At 38.3% G+C, this 23,592-nt stretch overlaps 1 protein-coding gene across 8 annotated transcripts in view; it reads right to left on the bottom strand.

Moving 5' to 3' along the window:
* The window catches only part of NRXN1 (neurexin 1), a 961,338-nt gene that overhangs the window by 512,811 nt on the left and 424,935 nt on the right, over positions 1-23,592 (bottom strand). For all 8 annotated transcript variants that reach the window (XM_079940440.1, XM_079940438.1, XM_079940441.1 and 5 more), the window contains one exon: positions 21,778-21,897. In XM_079940440.1, the coding sequence (XP_079796566.1) occupies positions 21,778-21,897 (120 nt within the window). The remainder of the gene's footprint in view (positions 1-21,777; positions 21,898-23,592) is intronic.

The following is a 23,592-nucleotide window of genomic DNA, read 5'->3' as shown; positions in this document are numbered from 1 at the left end:
GCTAAATACAATTTTTTATGCCAACATCTCAATATAAGGGGTCTGGGCTGAAGGTAGAAATCTGAGAGTCATGGGCATAAAGATAGCATTTAAGGACATGGGAATGGATAAGATTACTTAGATAGTGATAGTGGGATATTAAATGAGAAGAACCCTGAAATCAAGAATTGAGTATCTTCAACAATTAGGAGGTAGGTAGAGCAGCAGAACTAGAAGATACCTGGAGAGGAGGAGTCATAGAGGGAGAAGGACAACCAGGTATGTGTAGTGTCATGGGTACACAATGCTTCTAGGATGAAGGAGTCATAAAATGTCAAAGAGAGATTGAGTAAGATGATAACTGATAAAAACATTTAATGTATTTAACAATGGGAAGGCTATTGGTACTCTTAGAATGAACAGTTTTGGCTGAGTTCTGCTGGGGAAGCCAGAATGGAGTGGGCTGAATAGTGAATGTCATGTTGCATTTATCATTAAAAACTTTCACAGAGCTTGGCCATGAAGGAGAGCCAAGAAAAGGGGCACAGAATAGATGTCAGGTCAAGAGGAAGGGTTAGGGGCTTATTTGTTTTTAGGATTAGTATAATTTAATATATAATGTTGAAGGTTCAAGGCAAGAGAGGGAAATAAACTGAAAGACTGAGTCCTTGAGTAGATAGGCAAGGTAAGACAGTAAAAAATAATCACTAAGAATAAGACGAAGAAGAAAGTGGAGATGGTGGAAATATGAGAGTCTTCTTCTACTGGCTTCTAGCTTTGTTTTCAAGTATGGCCTTCAGTGGTATAGAAAGTGTGGGGCAAGGACTATGTCATTTGTGGATTTGTGTGAGGAAAATTCACAGCCAGTGTTTATTTATAGTTTGTTTGTTAGCACAAGCGGTGGAACATTGTTTCGTGACTAAATGATGTCACGTTACAGAGTGGAAAGGGAACTGACCTGAGAAAGAGAATTCCAGGGGCCCTAGTTTGAGATGTGTCTCTAAATCACTATGTGATCTTGGGCTAAGCATCTGAAAAATCTCAACCTCAACTTTTTCTTCTGTAGAAGGAGACTGATACAGATCATTGAGAATGACCAATGAATGATTGATGTCACTCTTTGTTTTATTATAGAATTTAAAGAAAGTCTTCAAAATTGCGACTACTTCACTGTCAAAATAGTTACATATAGACTTATTTTATGTTCATAGACTAAACTTGTACAAATCCTCTAGATTTTCCATATGCCCTTTATAAAATCTGTCCTCAGTTATCTGTGGGATGTTTTCAATTTCTTAAGTTTGTCATGTAGAAATTTTAAAACAATTTTATTATTTAAGTGTTTAATTACAAAAATGTGCCTGGGGCATAAAATACAGAATTAAATACAAAAGTCAACTTGAAGTTTTGGTACTATGGATGGACTGCATTTGAGGAGAAAACTACACCACTATCCACGACATGCTCAGCAAGGGTTTTTCACCGCCTCCTTCTCCACTGCTTTTGTGATTTTAATTGTGTTTATAAATTTCTATCCAATGACAACACAATCAAAGATGGGCAATTAATCTTTTCTTTTTCTCTGACAAAAATCTTTGGCCTTAGCCAACTTAGAGTGTAGTAAATGGCATTTAATTTTAGCCATGGGGTATCCATTTTCTGTCACATGAAAAATAAGTATACATAAAAGGAACAAGCTCTCATAGAAAACAGTGTGGAACACAGTTGCCTGACTTTAATTTCCTGAAATGCAAGGGGATGCAATTAACTCCTCGGTTGTGATTAGCCTGTTAGAAGCTGGGTCTCCTCAGCAAATTACGGCACCCACAGCACCCATAATGTTGTCATATACTCAGTATTATTTATTTGTTTTTTGATTTACAGCCCTGCGGAAGAAGTCCTGGGACTTGTGGATTAATAACGAACAGAGCCAGGTTGAAGTTGCAACTCTGTCTCTGCTCTGATTATGTGCTGCCAATTGCCCTTTATTTTAAAGTGGATATTTGCCAGGATTGGAGTGCAAGCACTTGCCTCAGGATCAATATTTAAGGGGCGGGACCAAAACCTCGGTGACCAAGCAATATTTAAAAATCATAATTAATATTTTAAACATCAAAATTTGTCCATGATGGACAAAATGTCAACATTTTAAAAAAAGACAGGATCAGTAACACTGGTGTGCTGAGCTATAGTAGAGTCTGAGACAAAAGGAAATCTCACTGTTGTGGCCTCTCCCGTTGCGGAGCACAGGCTCCGGACGCGCAGGCTCAGCGGCCATGGCTCACGGGCCCAGCCGCTCCGCGGCACGTGGGATCTTCCCGGACCGGGGCACAAACCCGTGTCCCCTGCATCGGCAGGCGGACTCTCAACCACTGCACCACCAGGGAAACCCCGGATGCTTTCTTGATTTAAAATTTTGATATTTTGTTCATCACGGATTTTTTGCATTAATTTTGATTGTTTCAAATATTGCACTGATTACTGAGTGTTTAGTGCCCCCTTAAATGTTACACCCTAGTGAATGCCTCACTTGCCTCACCCTAGTCTCACACTTTTAAATTTACCACCAAAACAGCTGGCATGTAGTACACATTATACCCATAACTTGTTTCTGCTACCACAACAGAAACACAGTTCTTTGGGGACATCAACTACTATTTACCCCACGAAGTTCTCTTCCTTTCAGTTTCCATAAAGGGATTCATTCATATACTGCTCTAGAAAAATCCTGGGCGGCCTTTAGTACTTCAAATAACCAAAACAATCTACTATACCAGGGGAGATAAAGAGTATTTCCAGGGAAAATAAATTCCGTATTTTTTGCTCAAAATCAGACAAGAGTTGAAAGGAAGGCAGTTGCAAAGATACAGTTTTCAACTGGAGGAAGTCAGTGAATCTCTGTGGATATACCTAACAAATGTACTGATAGCTTCTGTCCATTTCACTCTTGGAGCACAGAAAGAATGAATGATTGCAGTCAAAGGAAAACAGCTTATAATGAGGCTGTGTCCAATCTCAAAAGGCAAGTAAACAAAATTCTAAACTCTGATATCTGAGGCCTACCTCTGTTATCCTCTCAATGTGTGAACCATTCTCCTTTACAGCACTTATTTGAGTTAAAATTTTATAATTTTGGGGAAGGTGGTATTTGATCAGTGTCTGATATTCCAACTAGATTTTAAGCTCCATGAGGGGAAGAACCATGACTTCTGTTCACTTATCTTTGTAAAAATGGGAGAGAATCACTTCAGTGTAGGTGGATGGGGACAACTGTCAACCCCAAGCAATGACATATGAAAGGACTTTCATACCAAATAAGCCAATGGTGTGGCAGGGAAAATGGGCTTATACCAGGGTGAGGACACCTGTGGTAATCCTTCTACCTTGAGATTGGCAAGAGGAGATTTCCTCAAGAGAAGGCCACCCAGAAGTAGGGAAAGCCTTTACTCTTTGCCCACCACTCCTCCCCATTGGTTCCCCAGAAGACAGATCTGGGAAGCCGGCACTGACATCCTCGACTTCCTAATTCTTTTAAATTGATGTAAGAAAATCTTAGATGAATTTCAAGGCCTAGTTTAAGTTATTTCTCATTTGTAAGGCCACTGGGATTTATATTGTATCAGATCATTTTGCTCTTGATTAGACACCATCTTGCATTTCTCACTGCAGCACATATGGTAACTTTGTGTGAACTGAAAAAAAAAAAAAGGCACAGCTTCAACAAGACATAGAGCTGCCAAACTATGTGTTGAAATAATGGTTCAAATATTCAGCGATCAATGACTATGAGGTGGACGGTGCCTCCTAGATTCTGCAATATAGAAACTATACAACACTACATAGTGGCTACTGTCCCAATGCTATGTCATTGTTATGTCACAATTCTGTCTGATCTCTACAGAGTAAATTTAACTTCTTTCTTTCCTTTTGTTTTTTCTTTCAATAGTTAACACAATGCTAAACCCATAGAAAATACTAAGTAAATACTTCCTGGATGTTGAATCGAAAGCTTCCTTTAAAAGGGAAGAAGCCTAATTGTAGAAATACAGGTGGTTTTGTTTTGCCTTTTATTTGTTCTATATTTTCAATGGTTCTACAAGTATGTGTTGCCTTTATAACCAGTCAGCAATGTTTTAAACTTGCCCAAAAGCTGGAACCTAATTACTCACTTTATGGCCAAGCCCACATGACTGTGCCCTGTCTGATTTGAGGAAAAATGCCCTGCACGTTTATAAAAGTTAATGCAAAACCACATGATTCAGGGCATGCGATTCCTTTATCCTCTCCTTAAAGAAAAAGATCTCATTACTGTTAGACTACGTTCTAGATGTCTATGATAAGATCTGTAATGGTCCTGCAACAAGCAGGATGGACAATCTTTCAAATATCCATGCTAATAGGGCTGAGTTCGTATATTTTGACTCCAAATTATTTAAACCAAATGGATATTTTGATATTTTGTATGATCCTACCATAAATGTAGAAAGCAACCTTGCCCTGCAAAAGGTCAACCTGAACTCATATATAAATATATATGTCAAAAGAGAGTTCTGTTGACATTCAGGATTTTCTTTGATTTTGTTTTGTAAAATAATAAGGAACATCAGTTGGTCTCCATTAAAAATGCATTTAACTAATATTCACTTTTGTGGGTTCTGGGAGATTAGTAGTGAAATTTAGAAAAGTCACACAGTGAGCAGGGAATATTGCAGAGTTACAGATATTTCACAAATTCTCTAAATCTACCATCTATCCTGTGTGGCTTTTGTACAACTGAAATAAAAATCTTGCCACAAATGAAAGAGAGAACTTCGCTAATTTCCATTCACCAATGTTGGTAGAAGCCCCCCATGGGTTATTAAGTCTGAGAGATGTGTGAACAAACATGATAATAAGCAAGTAAAGTGTATCATAAAATATATCATGTTCATTTATTGTGACAACTAGGGTGTAATTATACTAGCAAATGTACTGCACTTTAGTCAGTGAAAGTAATAAAATCTGAATACCAGGAGACCTTTCTCTAGTCTGTGCTATTAAACTACTTTTGAGAAGAAGGTGAACAATCGAAAAATATGGGAGGAATGTTCACTTTTATAGATGAGCAAAGTGGTGGTTGGTCAGACTCTCTTGCAGTCTAATAAATAAAACCCCTCTGCTTTTTCTTCATTACTTGTGGGGATAGCACCAAAGAACATCCTCCATTCTGTGTAATTATAATGCCTAAATTTGTGGGGATTACTTATGCTGTTCATTCTCCCATTCTCCCTCCAATTAAGGCAATAGGAAAATAAATAAATAAAACTGTATTGGAAGTGCCTCTACAAGGCTGTAAGTAGAAAAGCAGGAGAAAATGTATAGAAAGATAAGGAGACAAAGGGATGCCGGAGATGATAACGTTAGAGTAGGTGTAACGATTAAAGCATTAATGGAGGTCACTAGAAAAAGTGAACGGAACATGCAATTTCAGATGAGGAAACCCAGGGCTTCCCAGAATGAACTGCAATTTGGGAAAGTGTAGTTAATTGAATTTTATGACACTTTATGAAAATGAAAATGCATATCTTTTACTACCCTACTAGTTTTATTGCTACTGTGAGATTAATGTGCAGTGATACACTAAAAAGCGTATGCCACAATTCACTAAAGACCACCTCAGTGCATTACTACGGTTTTTTTGTGCTTTGGCAGCCGACAATCAAGATCATAATTATAGGATTGGAGCCACCTGCCAACTCAACGAACAGAACCACGTGGCTCCACATAAAATGGAAGCAATTCTAACATTAAAAAGAAAATGAGTTAAACCAGAGGGGCCTTCAGGGACAGCCTAGGGAAAGCTGGCTATTTATTTTTTCCTGAGCATCACATGACTAACTCTTACATTATCCCATTTACTGGCCCAGAAAGAAGTAATGTCTGCTAAGACCTTTGTGATTAAACTACACTATCCAATGAAATGTCTGCATTCTGAGTTTCTTGGGAGACGGCTTGTGGACTCAGACCTCTTATGGACAGGTTCACAGTAAATCCTAGATTTTAGAGCTTATTCCTTCTAATGCATTGAAGCAAGAAGCAAGGATTAGCCTCACTTGGATAAAACTGTTGCCGTGGCACACATTTCACTTGCGAAAACCACTGGAGATTACCAAAAGTCAAGGTGATGTAAAAACAGTGGTGTCGAGAAGGTGAATCTATACCAAAGTTTTCAAATCAGGAATTGATTTACTAAACAAGTTACCCCACACATTTATAATATTTCTGTCTGAATTCCTCTAGATTTCATTTTCTAAGAGGAGTCTCTCCTCATTTTCTTAAGTCTACTTAGTCACTCCTTGCTCTGCCCTAGTTACATACCTCTATTAGAGCAGGGCTTTTCACACTTTAATGTGCACATGAATCACCTGGGATCTTGTTAAATGCAGATTCTGATTCAGTAGGTGGAGTACGCATCTTGCAGGGGCTTTTGGTCCTCAGACCACACTTTGAAAAGCAAAGTATTGAAGGGAGACAAGATGGCAGAGTAGAACTTGAGCTCCCCTCCTCTCACAAAAACACCAAAATCACAACTAACTGCTGAACAACCATTGACAAAAAAGACTGGAATGTATCAAAAAAGATATTCTATATCCAAAGACAAAGAAGAAGCCACAGTGAGATAACAGGAGGAACACATCTGTGAAATAATCAAATCTCATACCCGCAAGGTGGGTGACCCACAAACTGGAAAATGATTATATCACAGAGGTTCTCCCACAGGAGTGAGAGCTCTGAGCCCCACATTGGGCTCCCCAGCCTAGGGGTCTGGCACTGGGAGGAGGCACACCCAGAGCATTTGGTTTGAAGGCCAGTGGGGCTTGAGTGCAGGAGCTCCACAGGACTGGGTGAAAAAGAGACTCCACTCTTGGAGGGTGCACACAAGGTTTCACGTGCTGGGACCCAGGGCAAAGCAATGACTCTATAAGAGCCTGGGCCAGACCTACCTGCGGGTCTTAGAAGGGTCTCCTGGGGAAGTGGGGGTTGGCTGTGGCCCACTATGAGGGCGAGGAGTATTCCCAGGGAATATTCCTCGGTGTGAGCTCTCCTGGAGGTTGACATTTTGGCAGCAAGATCTGGCCCCACCCAACAGCCTGCAGGCTCCAGTGCTGGGACACCTCAGGCCAAACAACTAACAGGGTGGGACCACAGCCCCACCCATCAACTGATAGGCTGCCTAAAGTGGTCCTGGGCCCAAAGTCACCTCTAGACATGCACCTTGACATGGCCCTGCCGACCAGAGGGACAAGACCCAACTCCACCCACCAGTGGGCAGGCACCAGTCCCTCCTGCCAGGAAGCCAGCACAAGCCCCTGGACCAACCTCACCCACCAGGGAGCAGACACCAGAAGCAAGAAGAACTACAGTCTTGCAGCATGGAGCCTACAAACACAGAAAGTTAGACAAAATGAGACAGCAGAGAAATATGTTCCAGAAGGAGGAACAAAATAAAACCCCAGAAGAACAACTAAGTGAAGTGGAGATAGGTAATCTGCCTGAAAAAGAATTCAGAATAATGACAGTAAAGATGATCCAAGATCTCAGAAAACGAATGGAGGTACAGACTGGAAGATACAAGAAATGTTTAATGAAGAGCTAGAAGATTTAAAGAACAAACAGAGATGAAAAATACAATAACTGAAACGAAAAATACACTAGAAGAAATCAATAGCAGAATAAATGATGTAGAAGCACAAATAAGTGAGCTGGAAGACAGCTTGATGGAAATCATTGCTGTGGAACAGAGTAAGTAAAAAAGAAGGAAAAGAAACGAGGACAGTCTAAGAGAAGCTCTGGGACAACATTAAACACACCAACAGTCACATTACAGGGGTCCCTAGAAGGAGCAAAGTAGTAATGATCTGTATACATGCCAGTCATTTCCTCTTGTCTATGAGCTCCTTGAAAGCAAAGGTAAGGGCAGCATTGCAATAGATACCAATTCTGACCAGTTTGGGGTATAGTAAGTATCTTACTATGCATTACCTGTAATTCTCAACACAACCCTGCAATATCTGTTATCATGGCCTCATTTTACAGATGAAGAAGCCAAGTCTCAGATACATTAATCAATGATGATGGCCACACAGGTACCATGTGCAGTCAGAATGCAATTCTGGGTCTATTTGTCTCCAAAGTCTGTAATCATTCCACTGTACCCACAGCCTCCTTTTGTTCATTTCTGTACACACAGAGCCTAGCAGTGTACTTAATGTTATAGTGATACTCCAAAGATGTGTTTGGATCTGTGAATATTTTATCTATAGATTCTCCTTTGCTCATATTATGTCCCTTGTATGGAATGCCTTCCCTGTTTCTCTCTTCCCAATTGAGGTCCACCTCACTTCTACTCAGCCAGCCCGCTACCATGCTTGCCCTCTCCTCTGAGTTCACAAATGGCAATTGTTTGCACCATACAGTGAGTACTGAAATTACTAGTTATCTTATTAACAATGTATTTTATTTATTGCATAAATATTTACTGAGTAGGTACTAAGCACCAAGCATGTTGCAAGTACTTATGATAGGTCATGAAACAAAACGGACAATATTCCCTATTGCCCTGGGTCTTGGGAGTCATTCTTCCAAGATAAAAACTCCTTTGGGGGTATGGTTCCAATCAGTTCACTTTCCATATATCTCACAGTGTTTTGTACATAGTAAGTACATAATTAATAATAGTCTCAGATTCAGATAATCTACCATGCAAATATGTTCCTAACCTACAGACTCTCTAAGCCCAAGGCCCTCTGTTTCTGTACAAGTGACCCTTGGAAGGTGGAACGATGCTTTCACACTGTTTCTCATGTCCCACAGGCAGTGTTTCAGGCCAGAAGCAGAGGTATTGAAGTCTCCTACACAGTTCAAGTATCAGCTGGAGAGATGGAATTCACTAAAACTAAATCATAGTAGTTTCCAGCAAAAGGAAATGATCTGTTCAGAAGTATAGAAATTGCAAGTGGAAGAGGCAACTTAATGAAAGGTTAGCTCCACTGTTGAATATGATCCTTTTCCACCTCACACACTAAAACTATAGACCAGAAACCTGCTAACTAGGAAAAACCACATGCTTATCATTTTCTTGAATGCTTTTAACAACACCCCAAATGTTTTCTCTATCTTAAATAGAGAAAACATAATTTCCTGGGTTATTCAGGATGTTCTATATCCTACTTCATAAGCATCATTTTTTTTTTTTTTTTTTTTTGCGGTACGCGGGCCTCTCACTGCTGTGACCTCTCCCGTTGCGGAGCACAGGCTCCGGACGCGCAGACCCAGCGGCCATGGCTCACGGGCCAGCCGCTCCGCGGCCTGTGGGCTCCTCCCAGACCAGGGCACGAACCTGTGTCCCCCACATCAGCAGGCGGACTCCCAACCACTGTGCTACCAGGGAAGCCCCCATAAGCATCATTTTTAAAGTCTGCTCATTCACTGAAGGTATACAAAGGTTTTCTCTTTGAAGCTGCAAGTCTTTGTAAAGTCTCATTAGGTGTGCTGGTCACATGCACATATGTATCAGTATAGGACACAGGCCTGAAGATGAGTGGTTTAGCTGAGAAAATAGGATTAAACTTGCTCTGTATCAGTTCTTCCTCATTTTTACAATTTCTTACATTGAGGAGATTTGCATACATTTATTAATTTTGTGTGTGTTCTAAAACATTTGAAATGGAAGTAAAGAAAGCATGTGAATCTTCTCAATTTGACTACTTTATTCAATACTAAGAGATTACATGATACCATCTCTCGATGGCAGACCATAGAATTTTTTTTTTTTTTTTTTTTTGCGGTACACAGGCCTCTCACTGTTGTGGACTCTCCCGTTGCGGAGCACAGGCTCCGGACATGCAGGCTCAGCGGCCATGGCTCACGGGCCCAGCCGCTCCGCAGCATGTGGGATCTTCCCGGACCGGGGCACGAACCTGCGTCGCCTGCATCGGCAGGCGGACTCTCAACCACTGCGCCACCAGGGAAGCCCCAGACCATAGAATTTTAAGCGAGATAAGCCTGAATTCTTATTCTTATTAACATGTGAACAGGGGAATACTTCCTTACCTTAGATACAACTTTTGTAACACAGATGTCATAATTCTTATTATGAGAGAATGGTAGGAGAGTAAAAAAATTTAATATGAAAAACCCAGCACGTAGTAAATGTTCAATTAGTAGCTGTATCCTGATCATATTAACAATTATACACCCTTAATTATAGTTTTTTAATCACTAAAAAGTATTTAAGTACTATTAATAATTACATACAGCATTTAGCTAAGCAAGTACACAGGCATGATTCCTGCATCAGTAAAACTTTCAACTTAAAACAAATTTGATGTAAATAGGTATCTAAAAGGAGCTATAAATAAATAGCTACACAAACATGAACGAAACAAAGAGCGGATGTCTTTGCCTTGTGTTTCAGGATTAATTCAAAGTTTCCTTTCTCAAAGAGGAAGACATACCATTAATTGGATTTCTTTTCCCAAGTTCTTCCTTTTTTTTATAGGACTTGGCAGGAAAGGTCTTTGGCTAAAATATAGCTTAAGATTAGTGTTGTGTGACTGAGCTATAGGCTGCATCCTAGAAGATGCTTAAACATGAGTAAAAATAGGTCTGAGGGTTGGGGAAAAGAAAAGAAAGAATATAGTAAGAATGAATCACAAACCCTTGGAGCTCTAGGGACCTTAAAGACCAGGCAAACCAAATCTCTAATTTTCTAATGGGGAAACTGAGGCTCACAAACTCAAGTGACTTGTTCAGGGTCATATACTGGGATCCTGACTAAATGATCCACACATGAATCATTCTTTGTGAGTAAAGATAAATAAGGAAAAATGAAGATCTTACTAGATATGCGATATTTCTTTATGAGAAGGGAAATCCTATCTAGGGAATTGAAATGGGATCACATTTATTTAGAAAGTGGAAAGGGTAGGTATAGATGTGGAACATTTTAGGCAATGGAAAAAGATGCCATGTGAAGAGCACACTATCTCATATGAATGGCATTTCTGACAGTGGTTTATTGACTCAACTTTCTTTTAGGTTAAAATGTGTTTGCATATAAGAATAATATTTTATGGTCCAGCCAAACCAATTATCAGAGTATTCTTCTGAAGAATCCCAAAAAATATGAACAGAAGGATGTGTACTTGGATTTAGTCAATTTCCTTATACTGCAGGGAAAATTTTGCCTTGAACTAGATTTTTCACAGCATGAGTAGTGTGAGTGGGAACTTTTCAAACATTTTTAAGACTGCCAGCCTACTGCAGAGGCTAATTATCAAAATGAAAATTTGTTAGTTGTTTTCAATTACCATGAAGGAAATAGCCAAGATTGTACTTAAACCACCTCTAGTCATGGTGTTTTACTTGTAAGAATTCTTCAGGCAAACTTCCTTTGTTCCATTAAATAAAGTTTTTGTTATATGGAAAGCGTAGAACTAACAAGGTGAGGCTAGAGGTCATCTGGTCTGACAGTTCTCAAATTTGGGGGTCTATCAGAATTATCTGGAGGCTCTTAAAATACAGATTTCATATGGTCCCACCTAACAGTGTCTAATTCAGGAGGTCTGGAATGTAGGAATATTCATTTCTAACAAATTCACAGGTCACGTTGACAATGTTGGTCCAAGAACCACATTTTGGGAACCACTGATTTTAGTCCAGCCTGTTCATTTTACAACCTTCTCTTTGATTTAGGTAGACAAATTCTAGTATACTTGGAATTTCTTTTTTATACCCTTTCTCAACCTCTCCAACAACCAAGCAAGTTCCACTTCTGAGGCTGTCATTATGGACCTGGCACATTGATCGTGGTTCTACGTCCTGACTGAGAGGTAGAAAATGTTCATCATCCTATTAAGCTGACATTAGGCAAGTTCTCCTAAAATACTGAACCAGAGCAATAAGGCCAAGTGTGCCTCTTGCACTTGGTACACTTGTATACACAAATGATATCTTCATCATATTTAATATGGAAAGGAAAAAAACAAGAATATTTTGAATTCCACCTATATAACATCGTATGGTACTTGGCTCTTCCAGAGCTGTTGCAAAGGCAACATTTACAGAATTCTTCAAGGACATTGGTGAGCTAACTAAATCAGTGCTATGCTATTATAGGAGAAATAGTATCATTTTCCCCCCAGAGACTTATGTTATTGGTAGAAAAACATCCCAACGTTGCAAAATTGTAAAACTTAGCTAGAAAAGATCAAATAAGCAGTGTAGCATTTCATAATAATGTCATTATTCCTACAGGTATCAGCCAATTAATGAGAAAAAAGAAAACTGAACAAAAAATAGTTACTTTGAAACAACTAGAGGTCTCAGAATTTGTTAGATTTAATGTGATAATATACAAAGCAGGACATCAGCGGAATTTGAAGAAAACAGAAAGTGATGTTTTTAAATCCATCTCCCATGGTATGTGCACTTGCACAGACACACAAACTTAACAACACACCCCCAGAGAAACACACACATGTTTACTCAAAGCACTTTCTTTCTAGCTATGTAAGACTCTAATTCCACATGGGTCTTTACTATTAGGAATAAAGATCATGAAAAATGTATTTACAGTAATATGATAAAACATAATACACTATCCCTGTCAGATATCATATAATATGCATATACATATATTTTAGAGAACTTTAGGGATGGGCACACACACCAGTTAACTTGTAAATTATGGACTTTAGGTGATTATGATGTGTCAGTGTAGGTCCGTTAATTGTAACCAATGTACCACTCTGGTGAGGGCTGTTGGTAATGAGGAAAGCAACACATGTGTGGGGATGGGGGGCATACGGGATATCTGTGTACTTTCCTCTTAATTTGCTGTGAACCTAAAACTTCTCTAAAAAATAAAGTGTTTAAAAAAATTAGGTAACTAATGGAGGCTTCAAGACACCACTCTTCAAGTATTGCGGAACATTTACTGTGAGAAATAATACCGAAAATAGAAGAATGGGATGTAAAATACAGCTGGGAATTAAAGGCATACACACATAAAAAGACACAGGTTAGACAGTAACTGGAGACTCAGAAGCTGATAAATCACTAACTGAAGACTGTCCTACTCTGGATGAACTTGATCTGAGCTGGGTCACCTCTACGGAATGAATTTTCTTAGGAAGAGTGGAAGTCGGGGAGGAGGAAGACAATCGAATGAGGGGCTCGTTCAGCAGAGGTGAACATGTAGAGAGCATTCAGTGATCACACCCGTGTCTCTCTATACATGTCAGTATCAAAGAGTTGATGCCTGAGCATACGAGGCACAGTGTACAGTTGTGTTTGTCGAGCAAGGTTGTGGACAACCTTAAATGTTGAGTGAAAGAATACAGGAATGCTAGGGAAATGAATGTCAGCAAAACCTACTGGCAACATTAGAAAAGGAGATATTGGGGTTACAGGGAGAGGATTTTCCAAGTGACCTTAAAACCATAAACGATAGCTTGTACTGAACACCTACTCCATTTGATTTTGCACCAATATAGCTTTCAGGGACTCAGTGTTTAAAGAAAAAAAAAAAGTATCATCATCATCATCATTATATACCTTGTAGGTACTGAATTCCAGAAGGGAGACTTCCTTCTCAACCCAGGAAGCAGCCTTACACTGTACTCCATAGATCCATTTTAGTTTCATGAGATTTAATTTTAAGAACCTTAGGTTTTTATCTTTCACACTTCAACAGCACTAAAAATGCTTCCAAGCTCTGATTTACAAAATTATTGTCACTGTCAATGAAAGGAATGTACTTGACATAACCAAAATTCAGTTTAATTACTTCTGTGATGTCTCCTGCAGCTGAGAAGAAATGATATTTCTCTGACACTTTTCTGTTTGTAGTTTAGTAAAATGGAGCACTTGCCTTGCATAGGACCTAGGAGAGCAGATTTGTGATTGATGTCATGGAAGATGAACCCCACAGTTTCAGAACACAGCCTTACTCTGAGGGTGTGATGATTGCATGAATCCGGATCCTTGGTTCTGGGTTCCCTCATATTGGGCGTTCAAGTGACCATCAAGGATTCGACATGAAACGTGGCTGAAATATTTATGCATCAAGTCACGACCCGGAGACGTTTTGCAATCGTATTCAAAGGCCTGCTTTTACCCAGCACTATTCCCAATGTCAGCATTGTCCTGAGCTGCTGGAATCCAGATGAGGCCCTGAAAGCTTCCCAACAGGAGGTGCCAAATATTAAAATACATCCTGTTCCATCTGAGTGAAGAAACCAAGCAAAATGTATTCTTTATTTCCCGCTACGTATTCCATCTGTTTCTCTCCCTAAAGGGTCATATGTTATATATTTATAAGAAGCATTCACACCTACACAAACACAGTTTCCAGTCTCCGTCAAACACAGCCACCTCCTTGTTCACGACCCATTTTTTTTTTAACACCCTTCTATATCAGCTCATCCTTTTATGACTTGTTTCATTCTGAAATCATTTCAAGTTAAGAAAGGCCTTTGTACCTTCCTATCTCACCAAATCCTGGGGAGATTAAGCCTCAGGCTCCACAGGCCATTTCTGAGAGATGTGAATTTAGATCATTAGGGTCATTAAAATCATGCACTCCACAATACCCGGAGCTAACAAGCATCCTTGTACTTTATGCTGCCGTAGAGTGCTACCAGAGAAGTAACAATGTATAATAGCACTGAGCTGCAGAGGATACCGTAATTCCTCCCCATAAAAGATTCCTAAACGTTTTAATTGCTACAGTAAATCTCATTAAAGACACAGAATGCTTTGTTCAGGGAAGGAAAAAGGATTGCTGGGCAAGGTGCATTTTCTTCGCAGTAATACTTTTCTCCTTACTACTAGAATTATTCGTTAATGCAAGCACAGCATTATTTTCATCATGACCTTTTTTTCTGGGCTCTGCACATTTCCCCTGAGCTTTCTTTCCCTTCCCTACAGATACAAGGGACAGTTGGTCCTTACTACTAATCCTTTAGGCACTTTTCATGACTTGGGCTTCATGCATTCTCTTGTGTTATCCCTGTGAATCTTCCCAAAACCTTTAAAGGCCACACTGCTAACCTCTGACTTCATTTTTTTTCCCCTTTCTGTCTCAACACTGCATAAAGAGAAAACTGGGATGTAATCAACATAATCAAACACTTGGCACTGATTCGGTGGTCAGCACAATTCTGAATCTTTGTTCCTCCTTTCCCGTAATATACATTGTGAATCTGATTCAAGTAAAAGAATCTTGGGAAGTATTTTGCCTGACTTCATTATCAAATATTAAATTATTATTTTTGAGAAACCCAGGCTGTCGTAGAAACATCACAGAAAATTCCCATCTCTATTTTCATAATCAGTAACTTTTTCTAAAAGAACTGAAAGTTAATGACAGTATGCTTTAAACAGCTATGAACTGTTAACTCATCTTGGGAAGCAGAACTGAGCAGTTAAGGGGAAGAGCATGTTTCATGCAACACAATGCATAAAATTAAATTTAAGAGTCAAGAGTCAGGTGAGGATGGAAAAAAAAGTCCACAATGTTAAACATCAGTCATTACTAACTTCTCTGTTCTATCCCTTTCTGGGAAGAACTGTGGGTGCAAGTAAGAATACGGGCTTGAAGTTCGTCTAACTTACATTCAAATTCTTTCTGTGCCAATTACCAGCCATTTCAGCCCAAAGAAGTTATTTAAACTACTCATGCCTCAATATCGTCACTTGAAAATTGAAAATAATATTTGTGAAGACTGAAAAGATAAGGTTTATAATATATAAACAACATGCATATAACACCTATTAAGTATGTGATTCACATTAAAATATGTTGGTGTGATCTACGTAAAATTATTTTGTAGTCCTTCTTATGCACTAGTTAGGTATATTCACAGCAACAAACTATATAAACAACTTATGTCTGATCCAACCACTTCCTTCCAAATTCAACTGCAATTTTATTCTTTTTTAAAAATCAAATATCTATCTCACAAAAACTAAACTTATTCTTTTTAACCTTATATTCCTTCTTTTAAAAATTACCCAGGATAATCAGATTCCATAAAGTTGGACAATTACCTAACATTTTACTCTTCATATATCTTCTTGATTAAACTATTTATTGTTTATACTTATTTAGTATATGCAGGATTCTGAGAATTCACCATGATAAACCTTCAGTTTGTTTACAAGGGCTTTCAGTGCATCATTTCTGGGGAAGTAAAATCCATTTAAAAAGTAAGAGTAAACCCAAAGGCCTCAAGTTTCAAAAATAAGCACCTCAGATTCAGGCAGTCTCCCACCGCAGCCTGGATTCTGCACCCGTCGTGTCGCGCCGCTGATCAGCAAAGTCAGAAGCCTAAGCAAAATGTACTCACATGAAAAAAAAATTATTCAGACAGAGACTAGGGTCCTAAAGCTCTCTGAAATAGCCCCTGGTGAGAACCGGAACCACTGTAACCCCTTAAGGACAGTTAACAAAGGTGAAAACGTCTCTCCACGGAGCCCTGGTCTAGCTGTGGTCTTGTGGGATGTGACTGTATTACCACATCAAAGGCTACTTTCGTATTTACGTTTATAAGGCCTACAGGGAAGAGCACCGATGTAAGAGCAAAATCAAGGTCCACAGAGTCAGATTTTTCAGCAAGCCAGAAAAACTAGAGAGTACTAGCAGGGGTAAAAAAAAAAAAAAATCGATTGGGCCTTCTTTCTTGACTTCTGGGGCCAAATTGATACCAGTTACACAGAGCAAAAGGCTACTTAGAATCATGGATCATTCAGCTGCTGAAAAACATATGGGAATAATCTGAGTAATTCAAATACAGCAATACTCTACACTCCACTGTTTGGGGACTTTCCTTTCCACTTAAATTTTCTTATGTAGATACAGCTTAAAACTGTCATTTGCCCAACTGCAATATGAAAAGAGACTAATGCTTCTTTTTATGCATTAGTTTTTCTAAAGCATTATTAGTAAATATTACTTATGAACTGCTTTCAACAACTTCAGGGCCGCCATTTAGAAATGCTTGAATGATTTAAGGTTGATGAGATTCATCATACTCACAAGGAGGATCTGGTTGTGGACACAGCTAATTGCTAAATTTTATCCAGCCATAAATGGCACCAGTAGCAAATCAGCTCACAGCTTAATACTACTGGCAGATCTACCTCGGAGAGAAACAGTGTTACTTTGATTCAAGTTATTTTTATGTATGTTATGATTCGTTTCCAGTAGTTCTGATATTGATGCTCAAATACTGGGTATTGGATTCTCTTTTCAAACAACAAAAGAAGGTGACAAAAAAAGCTGAAGATACTTTAAAATGCCATGGTAACAAGTCACAGTCAAATGTATTTCATCCTTGTTTCAATGAACAATACTAATTCTCATACAAAAGATATGATGAATTCTTATCCCAAAGATTTTCTTTCGGCAAAGTTTAGAATTCTGAAAATAGTCTTTTAATGGCAATGCCCTCACCCTCCTAGCACCAAAATAACAGCACTATGATGTATTAATCCCTTATGGAAACAGACACCATTGAAGCTGAACTGTAATTTGGCACCCAACGTTTCCACACTAATGTAATGTGACAGTGTTATTATGTTCACTGTTTTCCATATGATCATAGCCATATTCATCTTCCCCAACCTGACATGAAATTAGCTAGTATGGTTACATTCTATCTGGACCACAGGGTAGATGCAAAAACGATTATTGTAGCACAATGGTCTGATGATGGTGTGTGTGCACAAGCATGAACAGGTGATATGTAGATTTAATGCAATGAATAGCAACTCTTAACACAGACCTGGCACACAGCATGCACTCAGTAAGTAGTTACATCCAAGAGAAATTTCACAAATCTAAGTGCTAAGTGCAAAAACAGTTGCTCTAAGATTCCAGAAGAGGGAAAGTCGGCCCAGCTCAGAGGGCCAGGGAAATTCCCATGGGATGAAGCAGTTTAGGTAATGATTGAAAAATGAAATTGCATTTCTTCAAGCAGATATAGTGAAAGGAATGCATTCTAGGTGGAAGGAGTACATTCCCCAGGAGGAGAAATTAGCATAAGCAATGGTGAGGAAATTGGGAAAGTGTAATGTTGCTCAGACACCGTAAGTTAACTGGCGGTAACATGCCATATTGACAAAGTTCTACAATAGATAAGAATGAAAACAAAAGCTAGGGTCAGACCATGGAGGTTCATGAACTCCAAACTGATGAATTTGGAGAGTATTGTTGACCACTGAGGATGTCCTAGAAATCCTTATGCAAGATTCATGCATCTAGTCAACACTGATTTAATGGGTTACTATTATCAACAGTTATATGCAACATAAATGTACAAAACATTGGGCTTATGAACCCCTCCCCCCGCAAAAAGGATTATTGTTCCTGGGAGATAAGACCAAACATAAGTAACTATAAGGTAGAAAGTGATGGCTGATAAAATAGCATAAACAAAGTTCTACAGAGGTCAGAGGAGAGAAAGCATTGTCTCCTGTTAGGAGAATCAGGAAGAGCTTGTGATATTTAAACTAGGGAGAACAGGAAGAAAGAACAAAACTGGTAAGGAGGCATAGGATGGATTGGATGAGGGAGGGATAAGAAGGGGGAAACTCAACCAAGATATTGCTACAATGAGCCAGAAAAATTATATTGGGGACCTAAAATATGGTACAGATATGGAAGAATTAAGGAGTTACACACACATGCACGCGTGCGCGCGCACACACACACACACACACACTCAGAGCAATTATTTTTGTCAATGAGTAGGTCATTTAGATGGCAACTTGCCAGGGAAGAAAGGGTTTCACAAACACTTTTCTTTAAAAGTAGCCTTTGGCATCACTTTGCCTAAGTACCTCTTCTTTTTGAAAGATTCCTTTAACTTCATTAATTAGTATGATTTATCCAGGATTACACTTACAGGAGAAAACTTATTCCTATCTTCCTGTTAATTATGTCTCCAGGCTAATATAAATAAAATTTTCTAGTTACTCTAACTCTGTGAAAATTATCAGAGAGATGACTTTTAGAAGGTCTGTAGGGGGCAGGGGTGGGGGTGGGAAGATCTCATTTACAATGTGGTGTGTTCTTTCCCTTTCTTTAAAAAAAAGCTTTGTTTCTATCTTCCTTTTTTTGTTTTCTATGCAGTTGACAGCTGCAGCCACAGAATTTATGGATAAATATCTAAGCGTGGAGAAGAAAATTTCATTAAGAAACAAAATGTCCTAAATGGCTTCATTAAAAAAAAAGTCAACCTCTATACCGAAAAGGATCTTGTTAAAATCCCAGGAATCACACTATTTGCGCAACTTACAGAAAAACAGTGAGATGTAGAGATAAGGTTTGTTTTGATCAATTTAAAAAGTGAAGAAAATGTGGCATGCTACTTTTATTGCCATATCAACTGCATGTCTTCAAGGTAACTGTCACTATTGTACCTTCTACAAATTAGAGTTGATATGAAAATAAGATTTGCTTTTAAATACTGATTTGTACGTACATATCCTCACCACCAAAACACCAGTGTACAAGCCAAGAAAACGATTTCACATTTCCAGAAAACCCACAAAGAGATAATGACTTAATCAAAATGCATGTATTCTGAGAGCCCTCCAAAGTAATTTTAATGCTCATCTGTGCTAGAGGCATATCAGGAGACATATTTATTGAATGACAGTTACCTTATTTACAAGAAAATAACAAATAGCCTTATCATTGTCATCACCACTACTATCACCCAAGAGCAGCATTCAAATAATTTTCTGTAAAAATGGTTTGAAGACAGCATGATACTTAAGGCAGGACCTTGATGTTCCTTTAGGAACTGTCTAGAGAAAATTATATTCTTTATACTTAACTGCTATAAGAGGATACACAATCTGACACAACCAAATGACAACTGTTTTGTAAAACATGGAAACTAGACTAAGCACAAAGTTTGGCAGAGAAAGTTCTTCAGCAAAATGAAAACCAGTTTCATGCAAAACAAAAGCTCTCTCAGCTGTATCTGTCAGGATCATACTCAGGATTTTAAAATTGTCATAATAAAATCATAACAAATTATCAGTCTTCTGTCTGTCCTTGAAAATAAGTTGATGTTATTTTCTCTGGGGCAGGAGCAACTGCAGGACGTTACTCTTCTATTTACATATCTTTATTAAAAGGATATATAGTTTCTTTGATTTGCTTTTCTTTATGTACATATAAGTATTTATTGACTCTTTACATAAGGTTACTTACATAACTCTAAATGTGGTTTAATGTTTGTAAGAATGATTTGATTTGCAGAAATACAGTGTTTGCAAATGTGTGATGGTTTGAATATGTGTTTGTGGCTTCAAGTTTCTTGTAATTCTTATAATGGAAGAGCTCACTGGTAGGATGAAGACTAAATATTTCTCCTTCTGTGGTGGTATGATCTTTACATGTCTCTTCCAAGTACTATTTACTTTGTATTAGTTGCTTGTTCTTCCTATATTCAATATTTTGGAGAGGAAACCTGAAGATAGCTAGGAAATTGTACTATATTGGCTGCAACAACTCAGTTCAGTAACACGTTCTGGTTTGACCCCATCTTCAACCTTATGATACACATATCTACTGACATGAACAGAGTCTCAAATAGATAAAGGTCAAAATGAACAAGCTCTAGTCTTTCTTTAAATCCATACTCAAGCTCAGCCTTTGCCTGGAAGCCCAAACCTTCAATCATCTCATCTGCTATCCCACCATCCGAGAGCTTTTTCTTCAATGTTGTAGCATTTACAACATAAGCATGGACTATATTTTACAACCAGAAGGCTCTGTCAGATATATTTTCTCAAGAGAGTGGAATGCAAAGTTTTGTAGGAAACCCTTGTATTATCATTTTGATGAAGTGTTGTAAAGCAGTATCTATTTAAAAGTTAAGAAACAGAACTTCATCCCACATACCAGTTAATATGGTCTCAAAATCCACACTGCTATCACATAAATTAGGCACTCACAAATATTCCACAATATAATGTGAATGTTGTGTTTCTTTGTCATGCTTATTTTTTTAATGTAATTTTTTCGATGTGGACCATTTTTAAAGTCTTTATTGAATTTGTTCAATATTGCTTCTGTTTTATGTTTTTTTGTTTTTTGGCCACAAGGCATGTGGGATCTTAGCTCCCTGACTCACACCCCCTGCACTGGAAGGTGAAGTCTTAACCACTGCATTGCCAGGGATGTCCCCTGTCATGCTTATATTGTGAGACTAAAGGGGAAAAGACACAAACATAAGGGAGAGCAGTTGAAGGACAAAGTTTAAACATACTGTTTTTTAATGTAAAAGGCAGTATGGGCTTGAAAAGATGTAGAGAGAGAAACATAATGAACCTGTCAATTCACTAAAATTCCAGCCCTCGAGATATAATCTTATGAAATGAAATATTACTTAATAAAAAGCAACATGAAGCCTCTTTCAAAAACTAGGGGAGGGGTGCCACATACAGGAAATGAAAAAATTATTTTCGACAAGGTGACCATTAGCAATTTAAAAAATTCCAACAAAGAGTTGAAGACCAAAGAATCACCATCATCACAGATTTTGGCTAATGGCATCCTTGATTGATACTTTAGTATTTCAAACATGACCCTTCTGTGGAACCAAATGCTCCTCCTGGTTATGACAGTTTAACTTATTCATGGATAATATAAAGACTCCCAGCTTTAGACCCGGGATATCAAACAGTAACTGGAAGCAACGATGAGCATCGGTCTACACTCAGAGGGGAACTTACGGTCATTGCAGAGTGGCCCGCTGAAGGAGGTCATGCTACAGTCACAGCTGAAGCCATCCCACTGCTGCAAGCACACGCCTTGGTTGGAACATGAGTCCTCCTGGCAGGTTGTGCTGGGCCCTGAAAACAATCCAAAAGCAACTTGGGTTCTTTAAAAAAATCTAAAAGTGTTTCACACATGAGCTAGGTCACATTCAGTAGTTGCCAACACCTCAAAGTACATGACCAAACTAGTTTGGAAAGTTCTAGTTCACACACCTGAATTAGGAACAGAGAAGCTGTAATATAAAGGTTTCTCAAGTTTCAAATACAGGACAAAATACATTATAATAGTAAACTAGACCAGCAAATAGTAAAAGCAAGCACATAGCTTCTCGTATGATCATGGTAGCAGGTGATCTCATTCCTTCATCAATAATTCTCTCTCACTGTTTGGATTTTAGAAAAACGCATGGATCTCCTTAACTTCTGACCAATGGGTAGAGACACCATGAGAGATGGAGATTATAACTTCATGAAACTGAGATACAGATTAGCAAAAAAAAAAAAAAAAAAAAGGAACCACTGAAGAGAGTTATACAAAAATGTCCTATAAGTTTCTAGAAGTTTTCCTGCACAAACTATGAATAAAGTTATGATTGCTGGGTGTTTTGGATAGGTATGTTGGCAAGTATCAATCCACATGCTTTAACAATTTCATGCAATTAAACATAAAACTAAAAACTCTGTATAAATGACATGCCCCCAGGTAACATACAAGTAAAAAGGATGCTAGTCTATTTCTAAAGAATCATAACTAGAACACTGAAAAACAAAGAACTAAAAAAAGGATGATCAAAGCACTAAAGGTAATCACTATACAAACATTCAAGACTGAAAGCCTTTATGCAAACTATGCTACAAAATGAGGTTTCTTGCACAACATTCAAGAAGGGGAAAAATGAAAACTTCAAATAACAGTTACTGCAAAAATGTAAAAATGTTATTTTGAGGTTTCCACTGTGTATTACGGGGTTTCAGTCTTGTTTTATACACACAGGGCTATCTACCTTGCAAGTCAGCTTTCATCAATGCAACTTTGTCAGCAAAATTAAAAAAAAAAAGCAAAATATATTAAATGTTAGTAAGCAATACTGAAATGGGGCAAACATAGAAGAACATTCAGATTCAAAAAAGCATGCTGCTGTAAAGGGGGAGAGAAATGCTATGTAGAGCAAACAAATTAATAATTAACAGCCATAAATCTTAAGAGAAGCCAAAACCAAGAAAGCGATAATTGATTAGAATTTCACTATATATGTATTTATATTACGGTTAACTGAGCCAATGACACAAAGTGACTGCACTGCTTAGCGGAAGATTTGTCACGTGCAGATACAGTGTAGACGATGGTCATTAGAAGACCAATTATCCCTTTCTATTTTTTTCCCTCTAGGTCTTTTATCTTGCTTTTGTAGTTAAGGCTTAAAACTGTAATGCCAGCCATTCTCTGTCAACAGTTGGACCTTACAGTGACACCAAATTATCAAAATGTATACACCATTTGGTAGATGAAAGAAAAAGTAAAGGATGGAGGAAACAAATTGCAGTATAATTCCCCATAAAGAAAATTCCTTTACAAGATTGCAATGTGGAGTATTTATCTTTGCTTTTACCAGACTGGGTATAGATTTCTTACAGACCTCAGAGTTACATCTATATTTTCTCTTCCTCTATAACTGTCTTCAACTCTTAAATACTGCCCTGTGAATATTTATTACAGTAGAACCTCATTAATAAGGGTTATCTTAGGTGGGAAGGGAACACCATCTACCT

The sequence above is a fragment of the Stenella coeruleoalba genome (genome assembly GCF_951394435.1).
Source record: "Stenella coeruleoalba genome assembly, chromosome: 13".
In the NCBI taxonomy this organism is placed as follows: Eukaryota; Metazoa; Chordata; class Mammalia; order Artiodactyla; family Delphinidae; genus Stenella; species Stenella coeruleoalba.
This window is presented reverse-complemented; position numbering and strand designations above follow the sequence as displayed.